Here is a 16,309-nt window from a genome sequence, read left to right as displayed (position 1 = left end):
GCATAGAAACCCTGCATTCCCCCACTGTCTGGAGACATCCTGCAATTACAACTCTAGGCAGCAGAGATCCATTCCCCTGGAGAAAATGGCCACTCTGGAAGGTGGACTCTATGGCAATAACCCCATTGAAGTCCCTCCCTACCCCCAAACCTTGCCCTCCTCAGGCGCCACTCCCAAAATCTTGAGGTATTGCTCCAACCAGAGCTGGCAACCAGACCTGTGGTCTCCCATCCGAGCACTAACCCAGCCAGCCTAGCTTAGGTTCCAAGATTTGACACGATCAGGCTAGGCTGAGCCAATCAGGTCAAGAGGACTTTAATGGGGCATGCCTACCTACTTTCTGATGTGTACATCAAAGACCAAACACTTTACTTGGAAATGAACACCATGCAGGGACCATCTCCAGTGCTCAGCCAAGTTCGGCCGTTCTGTGCCTATTTGCACATGCCCAGAGCGAATCCCCAGAACCAGGCATGAAAATAGAATCAGTAATCAGTCAGTTACTGGGGAGGGGCTGTGGCTTAAGGGAAGAGCCTCTGCTTTGCATGCAGAAAGACTCAGGTTCAATCCCCAGCACCTCCAACTAAGGATCAGGTAGCAGGTGACGCAAAAGACCTCTGGAGAGATCTACCAATCTAAGTAGACAATGCTGGTTGTGATGGACCAGTGGTGTGACTCAGTAGAAGGCAGTGTCGTGTGTGCGTACATAACCAATGTTCTTGTCTTGTTTTGCAGCCATGGGGGCAAGGATGCTGCTGCTGATAAGCATAGGGATGGCCTTCTTAGGGGGTGAGTAAGAATCAACATGTGTTCTATTGTCTACCAATGCAAAACGGAGGGGAAATCCAATTGGCCACCTGCAAAGCATATTTGTAGCCAGCAGTCAATTGTGATACGGGCAACGGAGATTTTGTCGATCACGAGGTCTGTAATAAAATGGTTTGCTGGGTGACCCTGAGCCAATCACACCTCTCAGCCTACTGTACCTCATGGGAGTAGGACAAAGTATAGGCCAGACCAGTGCTTTGAGCTACTTAAATCCCCGTTTGGGATAAAGTGGGGTGTAAATGCATTAAATAAATAAAATACCAGGCATCAGTGGGCTCTGTCTGATACGCTATCATTTACCATGGGCTGCTATTGGTCAGGACCGTGTTATGCCAGTCATGGTGGGTAGGGATGCCAACTATGGGTTGGGAATCCTGTAGATTTAGGAGGGGAGCCTGTAGTCAGGGGAGGTTGAGCATAAAGCCATAGAGTCCACCCTCCAAAGCAACTGACCCCTGGGTGTCAGATACTGATTTCTCTAGAGAAAATGGGACTGTGATCCTGATAGGAGGTGGGTGCCCACATGCCTGCTAACTGCATTTCTCAAAATGCTAGGGTTTGAGATAGGGTTGCCAGCCTCCAGGTGGTCTGGTTTTGCAGCCATGGGGACTTTGGATGATGGATTCTAGGGCAATATATCCAGGTAAGGTTCCTCCCCTCTTCAAACCTGCCCTCCCCTGGCTCCATCCCCCAAATCTCCAGGAATTTTCCAGTCTGGAATTGGGAACCCTCGGTTGAGATCATATCCCAGTGTCTCCGCTGGTCTGGCATTTCATTCCCACATCATGGAATGGTCCATCATATAAAGCAACATCCAGGGCATAGAGTTCTAATGTATCCCGTTGGAATAGTTGGTTAACGTAGTGTCGTTTGCCCAGTCATGGAAACATGATATTGAGTGCAGTAAATAAACCTCCATAGAAGGAGGTTGCAAAAAGAAAAGAAAAAAAAAAGAGGTAAATTTACATTGATTCGAGCAGATCCGGTTCACATTCTTTTGGCAACTGAAAGAAAAGAAGGAAGATTAATCTGTAGAGTACTTTCTCTATCTGGCATCACATGTGTGGGAGTACAAGGGAATTGTACCTATGGGAGAGAGCTGCAGAGGCACGTGTCTCCAAGGAAGGCCATGTGAAGCAAGCAAGAGGACAAAGGGAGAGATGAGGCGTCAGAGGGCAGCTCCCAGGTTAAGACCAAAAGAAAAGAGATCCCATTCCAGGAGATAACACCTATGCATATTTAGAGAGATGTAGCACCTCCAGTGTCCAGGAATGCTGAGCATCTCACTGTAACATATCCAACATTAGAACTCTAATTTACAAGGGACTTATTTACAAGGGACCTTCCTCATTTGGTCATTCCCATCCCAAGTAAATCACTGTCCCTGTCTTTCCCTTTTGAGTTTGCCTTATCATTAGAATGTTCATTCTTTAAGGCCGAGCTCCCTCCCTGGGGTCTCTAGAAAATAAATCTCTTGAGTCTCATCCCTAGCAGAGATCCTGGGCATGAGGTGCAGACAAGGCAACAGTCTTAACAGAGGGGGTGGCAGCCAGGTTACATGCCCTAGGCACCACATAGAAGGGCATGGGAGGGAGCAACCCATGCCTTGTCCATTGCTGGCAGGGGCCTGCCACATGCCGGCCTAACAGCAGAACTAGGTCCCCCCTCATCTGTACCACTCATACCCATCCCTGTGGCAGAGGATGGAAATACTCCCCCCCCCCCGATACCCATCACCTGCACTCCTCATGCCTGCCTCTGAGTGTGTTGCACCCATCCAGATGCTTTGACCCCCAAAGCAGGAGCAGGGGACTCACAGCCTGAGTTGGCTGGCTACAGCACGGCATCCACAGAGAAGGTGGTAGGACATTGGGCAATGGGGTGGGGTGGGGTGTGGCATAGGAAGGCTCTCTGGGTCAGCTACACTCCCCATGTGACCAAGTCCCACCCATTGTTCTGGGTGCCAAGGAACATGCAAGACTTCTAAAATCTCTTCCTGGCAGTAAGCTCTGTTCTACAAAATGGGACTTATCTCTGAGTAGACATGCTTAGGCTACAGAAGCAATGTGATGGTTTCATACAAGGTGGCTTCCAAACACCCATTTTTGCTTCTGCTGGAGTGAAGAGCAGATATAGGATTCAGGGCATGGAGGCAAGAGAGCGGCTGGAGCAGTAAGTTTGAGAGTCCACCTGATTGCTCCGAATAAGCAGGCTTTGTTGAAGAAAATCTCTTTATTGAATAAAAACAATGTAAGCATCTCTAGGTCCTTACTAAGACTGACTCCTCTGGGAACCATCACCCCTTTCTCCATCTTTGTCCCCACTGCTCGCTCTAATCACCTGCTTGGGATGCAAAACTGTCCAGATGCCTCCGCCCCTAGGGCACTAAAAGCAAGATGTGGCCCCTGCCGGCACCTCCACTTCCCAAGGTTGGGCAGAAAGGTAGTATGTCCTCATAACATCCAAAGGCCCAAAGGCCAGAATCCCAGAAACCCAGAAACCCTAAACTAGCTACTTTCTCACCTACAACCATGAATAACAAGAGCTTAAAAGGTCTCTAAGCAAATGTAAAGGTCAGGTGAAAGCTGGGTACAATAAGGAAAAAATGGCAAAGGCATGTGGCAACAAGGTTTTGACAGTAAGTAGAGTTGCCAGCTTCCACTTTATGAAATCCCCAGACGATTATGAGCATTTTGCCAATGTAATACTATGACTACTACTGTGACAGTATATTGGAAGAGCAACCACTGACGAAGATAAAACAGAAAGCTGGTCACTTAACCTAGGTTCCCGTTTTGGTTGACTCTTTATGTTTGATCATATGTTTGACCATTTAGACTTTATGTTATAACCTTTTCACCTATAAACATAGAGAAGACTATATTATATTATATACTATATTACTGTGCCTCGTGATTTCCTTTTTTCTTCTGAGTTTCCAAGTAGAGGCTAGACATGGCCTGTGGTCAGCTGATCTCCAGGTGATCAGTTCACCTGGAGAAAATGGCTGCTTCGGAAGGTGGAGTCTATGGCTTTATGCCCCACTGAAGTCCCTCTCCTCCCCACCTTCCTCAGTGTCCACCTCCAAAATCTCCAGGTCTCTCTCAACCCATAGCTGATAACCCGAGCAGTCTGGCCAACCTAAAAACAAAAACATTATAACCAATCAATGATCGTCCACAAACATAAAGTTTAAAAACCTTCTGAAGCCACAGCAGCAAAACAAACACTTAGCAGCCACAGGGTGGTAGACTGAACTCTGTCTGCATGAAGATTCAGCATATATTTTTGCTGTGACGCTGTCCCGTTTTCGGTCCAGCTGATTGGTGCTCTGTCATCTTCCTGGGCTCTTTGCCCTGAACTGCTGGACTCTGTTTTGTTGCGGAACCCTATGTGGGTTAGAGGGAGCTCCTGCGAGGTTGCGGGGAGGGGGGCCAACTGGGAAATGAAAGAGGTACCGCAGATGGCTTCACCAAGGATCCCCAGATGGGCTGTCACTTTGAGAGCCTATGAGTATTTTATTGTTCATGTAGCTGGAAAATAATTGGGCCATACAGATGCCTTGAGATCCCTGCCATTACCTGCAATGCCTACAGCAGAACACGATGATGGCCATATCTTATTAATAGACTGCCTTGCCACCCCACCAGTGACAGCCAGACAAATAAAGTCATGCAGTGATACAGACTCCGTGTTGGCCAAACTCAGGGAATTTATATCAAGAGGATGGCCATATTTTTTGGAAGACAAAGAGCTTGCAGCATTTTACTAACGTAGATGGGAACTGAGCATCTCCAGTGGATGTGCATTGTAGGTTACACATGTGCTGATTTACACACACAAGACTAGGGTTGGGCGCTTCGGCGCCCGAAGCGGCCGGTCTCTCCCGGCGCAGCGAGCACCGCGCAGGGGGGGAGGGGAGGCGCGGGCATCAGGGCACGGGTGGGCAGACACACGCAGGCACCCGCTGGCGCGCTGACACCCGTGCCTACCCTGCCCTCCCATCCTCGGCGTGGTGTTCACTGCGCTGGGAGAGACCGGCTGCTTCGGACACTGAAGCGCCCAACCCTACACAAGACCTTTATTGGCATAAAGCAGGTTAGGAGCAAGCTAAGCAGAAACTGTCAAAATACATCAGTCGGTTTGAATGTAAAAACTGAAGACAGAAATTCAGCCATAATAAAAGTGACACCGGCATCCTTATCACTCAATACAAATGAGCAGATCAGGTCTTTTGAATGGTTTCTCCATTTGGGTATAAGAGGTATAGGATGCCTTCACTGGACAATACACAAGGTGATTCCAAAACAGGGATGTTTGACCATTTTACAAAAGCTACGTGAGGCCCAGCTTGGGATCGCTATGATGAAAGGCTTAGCTAGAAGCTAAATGTGGTGGTCAGGGATGGATCAGGAAATCCAGCACCTTGTACAGACTTGTGGTGTCAGCCAAGAAAGCTGAAAAATACCTGCAATGTCTCCCCTTTATCCCTGGAAGAGACCACATCAACCCTGGAGGGGATTACATGTAGACTATGCAAATCCTTTCCTGGGTAAGATGTTCTTGTATTGGCAGATGCTCATGTGAAATGGGGGGAGATTTATCCCATGTCTACATTTATTTTTATTTTTATTTATTTATATTTATATACCACCCTCCCCTGAAGGCTAAGGGCGGTTTACAGGGACCAAGAAGAAGAAGAAGAAGAAGAAGAAGAAGAAGAAGAAGAAGAAGAAGAAGAAGAAGAAGAAGAAGAAGAAGAAGAAGAAGAAGAAGAAGAAGAAGAAGAAGAAGAAGAGTTGGTTCTTATATGCCGCTTTTCCCTACCCAAAGGAGTCTCAAAGTGGCTTACAGTTGTCTTCCCTTTCCTCTCCCCACAACAGACACCCTGTGAGGTGGGTGAGGCTGAGAGAGCCCTCATATTACTGCTCGGTCAGAACAGCTTTATCAGTGCTGTGGAGAGCCCAAGGTCACACAGCTGGTTGCATGTGGGGGAGTGCAGAATCGAACCTGGCATGCCAGATTAGAAGTCCGCACTCCTAACCACTACACCAAACTGGGTAGTGGGGTAACACATATGACAACAGCAATAATGACAACAATAATAATCCCAACATGATAGCGGCAATAATAATATGATAGAACTGCAAAGGAGCCTCAGTTCAACTCTTACTGGGACCCAGTGGGTTAGGCGGATTAGTGGCAGTCGTAATAGGAGGGGAAGGAGCTTGGGGGCCAATTGGAAGCGATGGTTCGGGTTGACCTCAACCAAATGCCAGCTCCCTTTTGCAGGGAAGAGTTTCCTTATGCACCCAACAGTGAAGCTGCCATTGAGAAATTAAGAATGCGTTTCAGTATGCATTGGCTGCCTTGAAATGCTTTACGAGCCGGCAATCCGAACAGTATATGGAACATAATGTCATTCAGCATGTTGTGACAGATAATTCAAGTTCCTTTACGAGCCAGCAATTCAAACTGTTTATGGAACAAAATAGCATTCAGCATGTTACCTCTGCCCCATATCACCCAGCATCGAATGGCCTACCAGAACGTGCAATGCGATCCTTTAAAGAAGGTATCTCTTGGATTCTGGGTGAAAGTTTCAATATAAGGCTTGCTTGTTATTTGTTCCGTTATAGAATTTTGCCACATTCAGTTATAGAATTTTGCCACCGGTATATATCTCCAGCTGAAATGTTAATGGGCAGGAAATTGAAGTCCAGGTTTAATTTGTTACACCCTTAGCTGACAGGTCATATGCATGATAAAAAACAGCAATGGTAACATGACAAACAAGTGAAATAACTTTTTTTATTTTGTTAGAGATGCAGTCCATGTTGAAAACTTTGGTTTTGGTCCTTTGTGGATGCCTGCTACTGTGAGAACAGTGACAGGCCCTGTGTCTTAATCTGTCACCTTACAAGATGGAAGGATGCGGGGGGGGGGGGGGGGGAGACATGTGGATCCTTTGAGAAGAAGCGTTGTCTTGTCTTCATTAGTACCTAGTGTTATATCAGAGGAGCAAGCCATGAGCGAAAATTGTCCAGGATCTATTTCAGACTTAGAAAGTCCAACTATACCTATATCTGGGAGCTCAGTCACTAACACTGAGATGCAGAACGAAACAGTGACTTCTGTGGTGCAGCATGAGTTTGCCACTGCTGCAGATGTATTGAAAACATCATTCTACCCGTCAGAGATATGTTCCCAGTCATCTGAAGGAGAGCCAGTTTGGTGTAGTGGTCAGCAGTGCAGACTTCTAATCTGGTGAGCTGGGTTTGATTCCATGCTCCCCCACATGCAACCAGCTGAGTGACCTTGGGTTTGTCACAGCACTGATAAAGCTGTTCTGACTGATCAGTAATATCTCTCTCAGCCTTACCCTTCCCCACAGGGTGTCTGTTGTGGGGAGATGAAAGGGAAGGCAAATGTAAGCCACTTTGAGACTCTTTTGAGTAGAGAAAAGTGACATATAAGAACCAACTCTTCTTCTTCTTCTTCAGTAATATCAGGGCTCTCTCATCCTCACTTTCCTCACAGGGTGTCTGTTCTGGGAAGAGGAAAGGGAAGGCAAATGTAGGCTGCTTTGGGACTCCTTCAGGTAGAGAAAAAGCAGCATATAAGAACCAACTCTTCTTTTTCTATGTTGTATAATGTACTTCATGTTCTGTGCATTAATATTATTATTATTGTATTTTGGTTTGAGAGTTCTATTGAAACAAGGGGAGAGAATGTTGCAATATATGCAAGTGGTCTCGGGAGGGGGGAGAGTTAATGCTTTGCAGGTCTTAGAGCTTTCTGTAGCTGAGCAAGGTAGGATTGTAGACCTTGTTATGAATATGCTGTACTCATCGGATCCCAGACCTATAGCCCTGCCAATAGTGAAAGGCTAGAAATTACAAAAAATGTATGAACTAAACTGACTTTCAAACAAGCTTCTGATAGGAAAGTTGAAAACCTATATAAGATTAGAGAGGAGGAATGCAAATTCCTACTTCAGCATTCCCCAGCTAACTCTCAAATGGCAGAAGTTCGCCCATCCAGAGAGCAGGAATGCATTCCGCACCCCTTGGTGAGGGTCGTAAATTAGACATCCTAGGGAGAAAAGTTTACACATCAGGGGCTTTAGCTTTCCGCATAGTTAATTTTAAAGTACTTTCACATTACTATTCTTAAGAATTGCAGAAAATTCCTAAGGATCAGGTTGGCACTGATTGTAGCTTACTTCCTCTTGAAGGGCTGTTTGCTCAACCCTTACTTGGATGACTGATTGCTCAGTGAGGAATCGAAGTCACAGCTCAGGTCACATATGGTGTTGACAGGAGACACCTTAGAATAGTTTGGAGTTATCATAAACTTTCCTAAATCCACTCTACAACCCAGGATGTAGAGTGAGGCTGGATTCTGTCTCGTGCAGAGCATATCACCCCATGGGCAGAGCTAGGACCGATACAAACATGGGTGTCCAGATTTTCTCACACAAGATTCCAAAAATCTGTTCATGTTCAGAAACTGCTCGGCTTCCTGGCCTCCACAACAGCTACAGCAGTCTTCCCTGATAGGCCAGGGTGTCAGTTCAAAGATTTCCTGATTCCCGGTTGCAAGGCTTGTCTTAAAGTGACTGCGCTCCAGAAGCCCTAACTTCTCTCAGCAGAGATTTGCCTCTTGGATTTATTTCCCCTTCCCCTGCTGTTTCCAATCCTCTCCCCCACCCCCTACCTCATTCAAGCAAAGAGACTCCTGTTGTGCTTGACTCCCCTCCCCGCTCTGAGCTTCCCTAATCGAGTGCAGAACACTTTTCTGTTTCAATGGGGGAATGGGCTTAGAAGAAGACCCAAGATCAAATCGATCTGAATTCAGCAGGATCCACAATGGAAAAAACAAAGTAAGTGCAGAGTCAGCCAAGGTAACCATAATAGCAATATCAGCCTTCCACATTGGAGTGGATTCAAAACTTTCATTTTCAAATACACTATCTCCAAGATTCCTAAAAAGTCTAATGAATTTATACTCAGTTCTTCAGAGGAGTTTGTCTCCTTTGAATCTATGGCTTCCTGTGACCTTTCACTGTTATTAGATGGTCTTCGTAATTGCAGTAACAATAACATACAGGATGAATGTGACTAGAACATTCAGGTTTGACTCCCCATTTATTAGACTCCGTAAGGATAAAATACTCTTGAGACCCACATTACTCCTAAGATGGTTTTCCAGTTTCTCCTCTTTCAAGGCATAAATCCTACCAGCATTCCTCCCAGAACCTCAATCCCCAGCAGAACAGGCAATGCCCAGGTTAGATGTGAGGAGAGCATTGCTATTTTACTTGAATCATTAGCATTCAATAAGGATAACCACCTCTTTGTTTGCCTTAAGACCCAAACAAAGGGAAAGCAGTATTTTCACAAACCTTGTCTAGGTGGGTAATGACCGCAATAAAAATGTCATACAGTAGAGCAGGTTTGAAATGCCATTTCCTCTAAAAACACATTCAGCGAGTCCCCAAGCTTCTCCAGCAGCCTTTCAACACAATCTCAACATCAGAGAGATTTGCAGAGCAGTGACTTGGTCCTCTCTGTCAATGTTCATCAAACACTATTCCACTGATGTTGATTCCAGGAGAGAGGCAGCTGCTGGAAAATCAATGTTACAACCTCTGTTTCATTTATCAGCCCATCTCTGTGGTAAGTGATGAAAACATGGCTGCACTTACCTGTAACTGATGGAGTGTCTTCAGTGCAGACACACATCCCTCCCTACTTCCCCACTGTGGGCAATGCAACGTCTTCCCAATCTCCATGGTGGACAGAGGACTGAAGAGTGCTCCATCCCTCATCATGTGATCATTTGGGAATGGATGGATCTTGAAGCTCCTCTGTGCCAAGGGGGTAGAGGAGCACTCAGCTGTATATAAGCTTTTAGAAAACCCCTTTGTGTCAGGCCTGCTCTGAAGCAGTCCCATGACTGCCTGGACAGAGGACACTCAATGACCATCAGTTGCAGGTAAGTACAACCATATTTTATCCAGAGGAACTGCTTTATAATTAGATTTATATGACCACCTTTCCCAGCACACTGGCTCAGTGCGGATTACAACTGCGCAGATCAATGAATAAACTTAAGATGATAAAATCTCAATTAAAAACAATAAAACACAACAATCATAGCTGCAGCTAGAGTTAGTCACCATTAAGACTTGTCCATTTTGTTTTCCCTTGTCTTGTACAGGAGGTGAAATCTTGGGGGAGGGCGAATTCCCTAATGATACGTGCATTCCTTAGCCCCAACAAATTGCGTGGCAGAAGAACTCCAGGCCCCAATGGAACTGAGGATGCTCCCATAGGGCCTGCAGTTCTTCTGAGAGCTCATTCCACCAGATAGGGGCAAAGAATAAAAGAGCCCTGGCTCTGGTTGAGGCCAGAAGTGTCTGGAGTTGCAATACCAGGAGATCTCCGGACTGCACCTAGGGACTGGCAATCCTGCCCAGAACCCTGACACTGCCTTCTTCTTTCCCCAGCTGGGGTCCTGGAACAACTGGGGGACAACAGTGGGACTCCTTCTGCTGATGCTGAATTGATCTCCACTGTATCTGTACCGCTGTACACTCCACTGTACCAGTTTGGTGTAATGGTTAGGGGTGCAAACTTCTAATCTGGCATGCTGGGTTCAATTCTGCACTCCCCCACATGCAGCCAGCTGGGCTCGCCATGGCACTGATAAAGCTGTTCTGACTGAGCAGTGATATCAGGACTCTCTCAGCCTCACCCACCTCACAGGGTGTCTGTTGTGGGGAGAGGAAAGGGAAGGCGACTGTAAGCCGCTTTGAGACTCCTTTGGGTAGAGAAAAGCGGCATAAAAGAACCAACTCTTCTTCTTCTTCTGAATGGACCTCCACTGTATCTTTTTCCTCCAGGCAGGGCTCTTGGGGCTGCTGGGGATGTCATGATAAGGCTGGGGCTGGACTGCTCTGGATGCGGCCACTCCCTCCTTCTCATGGCAAGGCTCCTGGGCCATTGGGCCATGGGCAGCATGTCTGGGGCTGGGGCTGGCCGCCAACATCTGCAATGCTACTGGGGGGACATTGGGAGTTAGATTCAGTTTTTCTTCTAGGAAGCCCCCTTCTTCATGAACAGCCTCACAAAAATGATATTTATGTCTCTCAGCAGGACACCTCCCCTAGCCAGGATGATGTCACCAGATCTCGAAAACTAAACAGAATTGGCCCTGGTCAGCATTTGAATGGGAGACTACCAAAGAAGTCCAGAGTCCCAACAGCAAAATGCCTTTGAATCTTTCACTTTGAAAACTCTACAGGGTTGCCATTAATTCAATTGTACTTTGCTGGCAAACACCTCTCCCATAGTATTAATTTTTCCTTTCTCCCATTCCTTCTAGGCCTCCACGCTGTAGTCCCTGTAGGCCGGGAGTTCATCACAGCCTTCATGCAAAACTACTTGATGAGCGTACCTGGGGCTGAGTTCCAGCTCTTCATCTCTGGCTATGCATCCCTCACCAGAGTCACTGTCTCACTCTACAAATCCCAATTCCAGAACAACTTTGTCCTCACTCAGGGTCAGACGCAAGTCGTCAAGATCCCAGCTTACGTCGAGATGTCCGGCACAGCTAAATCCTGCAACACCATCTTGGTGCGAGCTGATCAAGATGTTTCGGTGTTGGCCCTCAGCTCCAAGGAGAACTCTGCTGACACCAATGTGGTCTATCCTGTAAGCAGTCTTGGCACAGAATACTACGTCCTCACCCCTGTTGGAAGTGGAGACAAACTGTATAAGGAATTCTCCATCATCGCATGGCGTGATCCTGTTGAAGTGGACATCACTCTCAAGGGAAGTGTGAGATTCCAGGAGCGCGTCTACAAAGCAGGGGCACAACTGCGTGTCTCCCTTTTACCCTATGAAGCCGTCCAGTTCCAAAGCCGCCAAGATCTCTCTGGAACACGCATCAGGTCGCCACAACCAGTGGCGGTGCTGAGCGGCCACAGCTGTGCGCGCAAGAACACCAAATGCAACCATGTGGTGGAACAGCTACTGCCTGTGACGAGCTGGGGTCGGGCCTTCTTCATCCCCCCACTCTCCTTCCAGACGAAGTATGACATTGCCTATATTGTTGCTTCCCAGGCCACCCTCATTACCTACTTCTCTGGAGGAGCCCACAAGAACCAGCTCCTCCAGCCTGGGTCAGTTTTTCAGCTGGAAGTCATCCGGACCGGTCCCTTCTATCTCACATCCAGTTCTGGCATACAAGTTTTCTTCTTCTGTACCGGTGGTTCCCATAACGGGATAGCTTTTGACCCATTCTTCCTCAGTATTCCAGATGTATCCAGTTATTGCACCTCCTACTCCATCAGGAGCCAGGAGGGCTTTGAGAATTATGGCCTCATCATTGCCAAGAAGATGGCTGCTGCTGGGATCACCATGGGTGGGCGCCCGTTGGGTGCCATTTCTTGGAAACAAATCCTGGGATCGGAATATGTGTGGGGCGAATACAGCCTAGGGAATCAAGCAAGCCAATATACCATGGGCCATCCTGACACCCCCTTTGGCCTGCTGAGTTTTGGCATAGCCGACAGGAATGGCTATGGGGCAGTTGCCCTCTGCCAAGGCGGTGAGTAATGATTGGGGACCATGGAGCTGAATCTGTTGCAATTGGTATAACCGCGGTTAAAACGTGGAGGGTTGGACAATGATCTGGGAGACCTATGTTCTGATCCTCACTCTGTCCTGGGAATGTGGATCAATTACTCTCTCTCTCTCAGCATAACCTATGTCACAGGGAAGTTCTGAGGATTAAAACTAGAGTGGAGAATTTGATTCCTATTAGCTGTTTTGGGAGCAGGATAAAAGTGGATCCAAAATATAACAATCAACTACATCAACGGTGTCCCACTCTAGGTCAAACTTTAGATTCTGCCCTCCCTTCCATGTACTTCAGATGAGTTTGTAATAGTTGCCATATATTCCAGCGGTTTGGTCGTCTTTCTTGGGCTCAAAGCAACATGAAAAGGATGACTTTGGACACTGGCAGGACCTGGGCCCAGGGGTAGTCAATTGCCATGAGCCCCTACCAGCATTTGCTGGCAGGGGCTCATGGGAATTATAGTCCATGAACATCTGGAGGACCACAGGTTGACTACCTCTGCACTAGACCACCTCTCTGGTTATCCCTCCATGACCTTGCAGATTGATGCAGACAGCCCTTTTGTAGTTTCCAAGCTTTGTGCCGAGTCGGGATTACACAAAAGACTTTCCTACTGGCTGACCCTCAGCTTTTGAAGTCTCTTTTTCTGGAGACACATCAAGGGCTGAGTATCTATTGGAAGTTGATTTTTTGGAGGGTTGCCATGAATAGAGAGAAGCAGCATGACATGACCTGGATAGCCTAGAATAGCTTGATCTCATCAAATCTCAGAAGCTAAGCAGGGTCAGCCCTGGTTAGTACTTGGATGAGAGACTGCCAAGGAAGTCCAGGGTTGCTCTGCGGAAGCAGGTAATATCTCTTGCTTTGAAATCCCTACAGAGTCACCAAAAGTTGGCTGTGACTTGGGGGGTAGGGTCATTTTCCCTCACCCACTGTGGTTTTATGATTGTACATAACCATGACTTTTTTCAGAAAGAACAAAAAGAAAGACATAGCCTTTCCCCCCCATCCTTAGCCTCTTCTTACCCTCTATCTCCCACAGGCAAGTGAAGGAAGCCAGCTGCTTCATTTGATTCCTGTTGGCCTCAGGTTTTAGCTCTCTGCTGGAAGGAAACACAGACGAGTTGATAGGAAGGCAGAGAGAACCAGTATTTAAAAAAAATAGAATGCCAAGGGATAGACAGAATGCAATTTATGTCTTGACTCAGTTAAGTAAGTCAAGGGTTCATTCAGGCAGTCCAAGGGCATTAGCAGAAGGAGTAAGTCACAAGTTGGTGCAAAATGGTACCCACAACCCAGGCCTCCCAGCCCTAAGTTAATATAGGCTCTCAGCAGACTCTCCATCTTCACTCTGTGATGACTCATAGGCTTCTGCAATCAGCAACCGTCTTGTTAACATGGTGTGGTGCCTTTAAGACTGGAGCTCTTTTCCAGCTCATAGATGGAAATTGGATCAGGTAAGCCAGGTGGGCTGACAAGGCAGGGAGCTGCAGCTGGAGGCAGGACAGAGGAATGAGGAGCTCCTGCAACAACTTTGGAATCTAAGCCCTGGTTTGTCTGCTGCTTCATTCCCTCCAGTGGGTAAGAGCTGTCTGCCTGTTGAACATCTAGCTGGGCTGACAAGACAGGGAGCTGCAGCTGGAGACTGGACAGAGGAATGAGGAGCCCCTGCAACCACCATAGCGTCTATTATGTTTATCCCACATTTGGCCATCCATCCCATAGTTTTCCCCCTCAGTTTCTGCTCCATTCAGTTCATTACTAACCCTGCTCTTTGCCTTTCCTTGCCAGCCTCTCAACTCCCTCCCAAGCCTTCCTGCAGTTCCATACAATGTCGGAGGAAGGAAGCCTGCCAGATCATCAATGACCGCCCAGCTTGTGTTGCCCAGTCCAGTGCCACCTGCTGGGCTCTGGGTGACCCTCATTACCAGACTTTTGACAAGCAGAACTACAACTTCATGGGCACCTGTACCTACACCATGGCCAAGACCTGTGGATCAGACACAAGCCTCCCAACTTTTCACATCATGGTTAAAAATGAGAACCGGGGCAGCCAATCGGTATCCTACGTTGGATCACTGACAGTCGAGGTTTATGGGCTTCATATAAATGTGGCCAGAAATGAACATGGCCTAGTGAGGGTAAGGGTCACATTCTAATGTCATACCTGTATAAGCCAATGACTGATCAAGGTCAACAGAGATTACAAATTCTTCTCATATTGGAAGAGCTGAGAAGCATTGCTTTTGTACCCTTGATTTCTCCATGCGTGGCCATTACAAGTGGATAGTCCTGTAAGAAGGGCTCCCAACACTGCTTCAGAAAGTGCCAGAAGATTTTGGGTGTGCTGTCCGGGGTGGGCAAAATTTATGATGATGGTCTGAGTTATCTCCCCTAGTCTCTATGGACTTTATTATAGAAACTTAGGGGAAGTTCCTACAGCACCATCATGCAGAGGTCATTTTTTGTTGTTGTTTCTATTCCTTAATTCCTCAGGGGAGGGAAATTAGGGCTAGGGTGGGTAATTCCTCACGCAGTGTGCGTAAATGGGAGGCCTATTTGTAAGAGTTGGTGCATAATGCTCCATCAATTTATTTCCCTGCTTGTAGCTTGTGATTAAAATAACTGCCTGACAGTCTGACTCTCAGAGGTTATGTAGTCATTAGTCAGGGCACCCCTGCCTCCCTTTCAAACACACATACACACACACACACACACACACACCCTTCCCTTCCCTCCCACCCCTCTCACCTGTTTGTTTCCCAACCTCCTCCTTGGTTACTCCCCCTCCCTCTCTCACAAACACACACACACACAGAGACTCCCTTCCCTCCTCCCCTCCTCATTCCCGTTTCCCTCCTTATGGTATGATACAGAGCATTTGTGTTGCAACTTTATACCAGGCCTGAAGAATTAAAATTGAACCTTGAATTCCCTGAATTTTGCAGTGGTCTAGTTTTAAGGATAGGGTTAACAGTTTCCAGATGGGGCCTAGAGATCTCCCAAAGATCTTGCAGGGTGGCAGCCATAATACTGCCACAAAATAGGGAGTTGGAGCCCTTATGGGCCACACCATGATTTTATGACCTTGTGACATTTTTAACGTGCCTCTACTTTCCCCTCCCACTATATCAGGTGAACAACCAGCGTTCCCGGCTGCCCATCTCCCTCCAGAATGGGAAACTGTATCTCTATCAAAGTGGGAGTTTGCTCATCCTTGAGACCGACTTCTCACTAAAGGTCTCCTACGACTGGAACAGCTACTTACTGGTGACCATCTCCAGTAGCTTCTTTGAGAATATGTGTGGCCTGTGTGGCAACTACAATGGAGACCCTGCCGATGACTTCCAAACTGCAAGTGGGTCCTTGGCCCCCAGCCCTGTAGAGTTTGGGCAAAGCTGGAAGGTGGAAGACGATGACCGGCTGTGCTGGGATGACTGCAACGGAGACTGCAAGAAGGTGGCCCTGGAAGTGCTCATCAAATATAAAGCTGAGCTTTTCTGTGGCTGGATCAGCAAAAAAGAGGGTGGCCCGTTCAGCCAGTGTCACTCTGTCATCGATCCAGGGATCTTTGTTGACAACTGTGCCTATGACCTCTACATCTATGGGGGCCATAGAGAGGCTTTGTGCCAAGCACTCAAGAACTACGCAGATGCCTGCCAGAGGGCAGGTGCCGTCTTATCCGACTGGAGGAGCCTCACTGGCTGCCGTGAGTAGAATTAATGACTCAGGGGGATAATGGGTGTTGTGCTCTGACCTGGATGGCCCAGTCTAGCCTGATCTCATCAGATGTACACAGAGATGGAAGACATTACAAAGGGCCATCCAA

At 47.4% G+C, this 16,309-nt stretch overlaps 2 protein-coding genes across 2 annotated transcripts in view; both read left to right on the top strand.

Annotated features, from left to right (window-relative positions):
- Positions 1 to 737: 737 nt before the first annotated feature.
- LOC143838864 (IgGFc-binding protein-like) lies at positions 738 to 12,336 on the top strand. The gene is made up of 3 exons (XM_077340776.1): positions 738 to 789; positions 11,221 to 12,261; positions 12,332 to 12,336. Exons 1-3 carry the CDS (start codon positions 738 to 740, stop codon positions 12,334 to 12,336), a joined length of 1,098 nt encoding a protein of 365 aa, XP_077196891.1.
- Positions 12,337 to 15,026: 2,690 nt separating this feature from the next.
- LOC143838863 (IgGFc-binding protein-like) overlaps positions 15,027 to 16,309 on the top strand; it is a 32,381-nt gene continuing 31,098 nt past the window's right edge. The window contains exons 1-2 of the mRNA XM_077340775.1: positions 15,027 to 15,041; positions 15,616 to 16,189. Of these exons, the coding sequence (XP_077196890.1) occupies positions 15,027 to 15,041; positions 15,616 to 16,189 (589 nt within the window). The remainder of the gene's footprint in view (positions 15,042 to 15,615; positions 16,190 to 16,309) is intronic.

The sequence above is a fragment of the Paroedura picta genome, chromosome 5 (assembly GCF_049243985.1).
Source record: "Paroedura picta isolate Pp20150507F chromosome 5, Ppicta_v3.0, whole genome shotgun sequence".
Classification (NCBI taxonomy): Eukaryota; Metazoa; Chordata; class Lepidosauria; order Squamata; family Gekkonidae; genus Paroedura; species Paroedura picta.
This window is presented reverse-complemented; position numbering and strand designations above follow the sequence as displayed.

Excerpts from the sequence above, each read along its gene's own strand:
- LOC143838864 (XM_077340776.1), top strand. The coding sequence starts at position 738 with ATGGGGGCAAGGATGCTGCTGCTGATAAGCATAGGGATGGCCTTCTTA. Across the intron at positions 790-11,220 it reads AGGGATGGCCTTCTTAGGGG|GCCTCCACGCTGTAGTCCCT; the intron begins GTGAGTAAGAAT and ends CATTCCTTCTAG.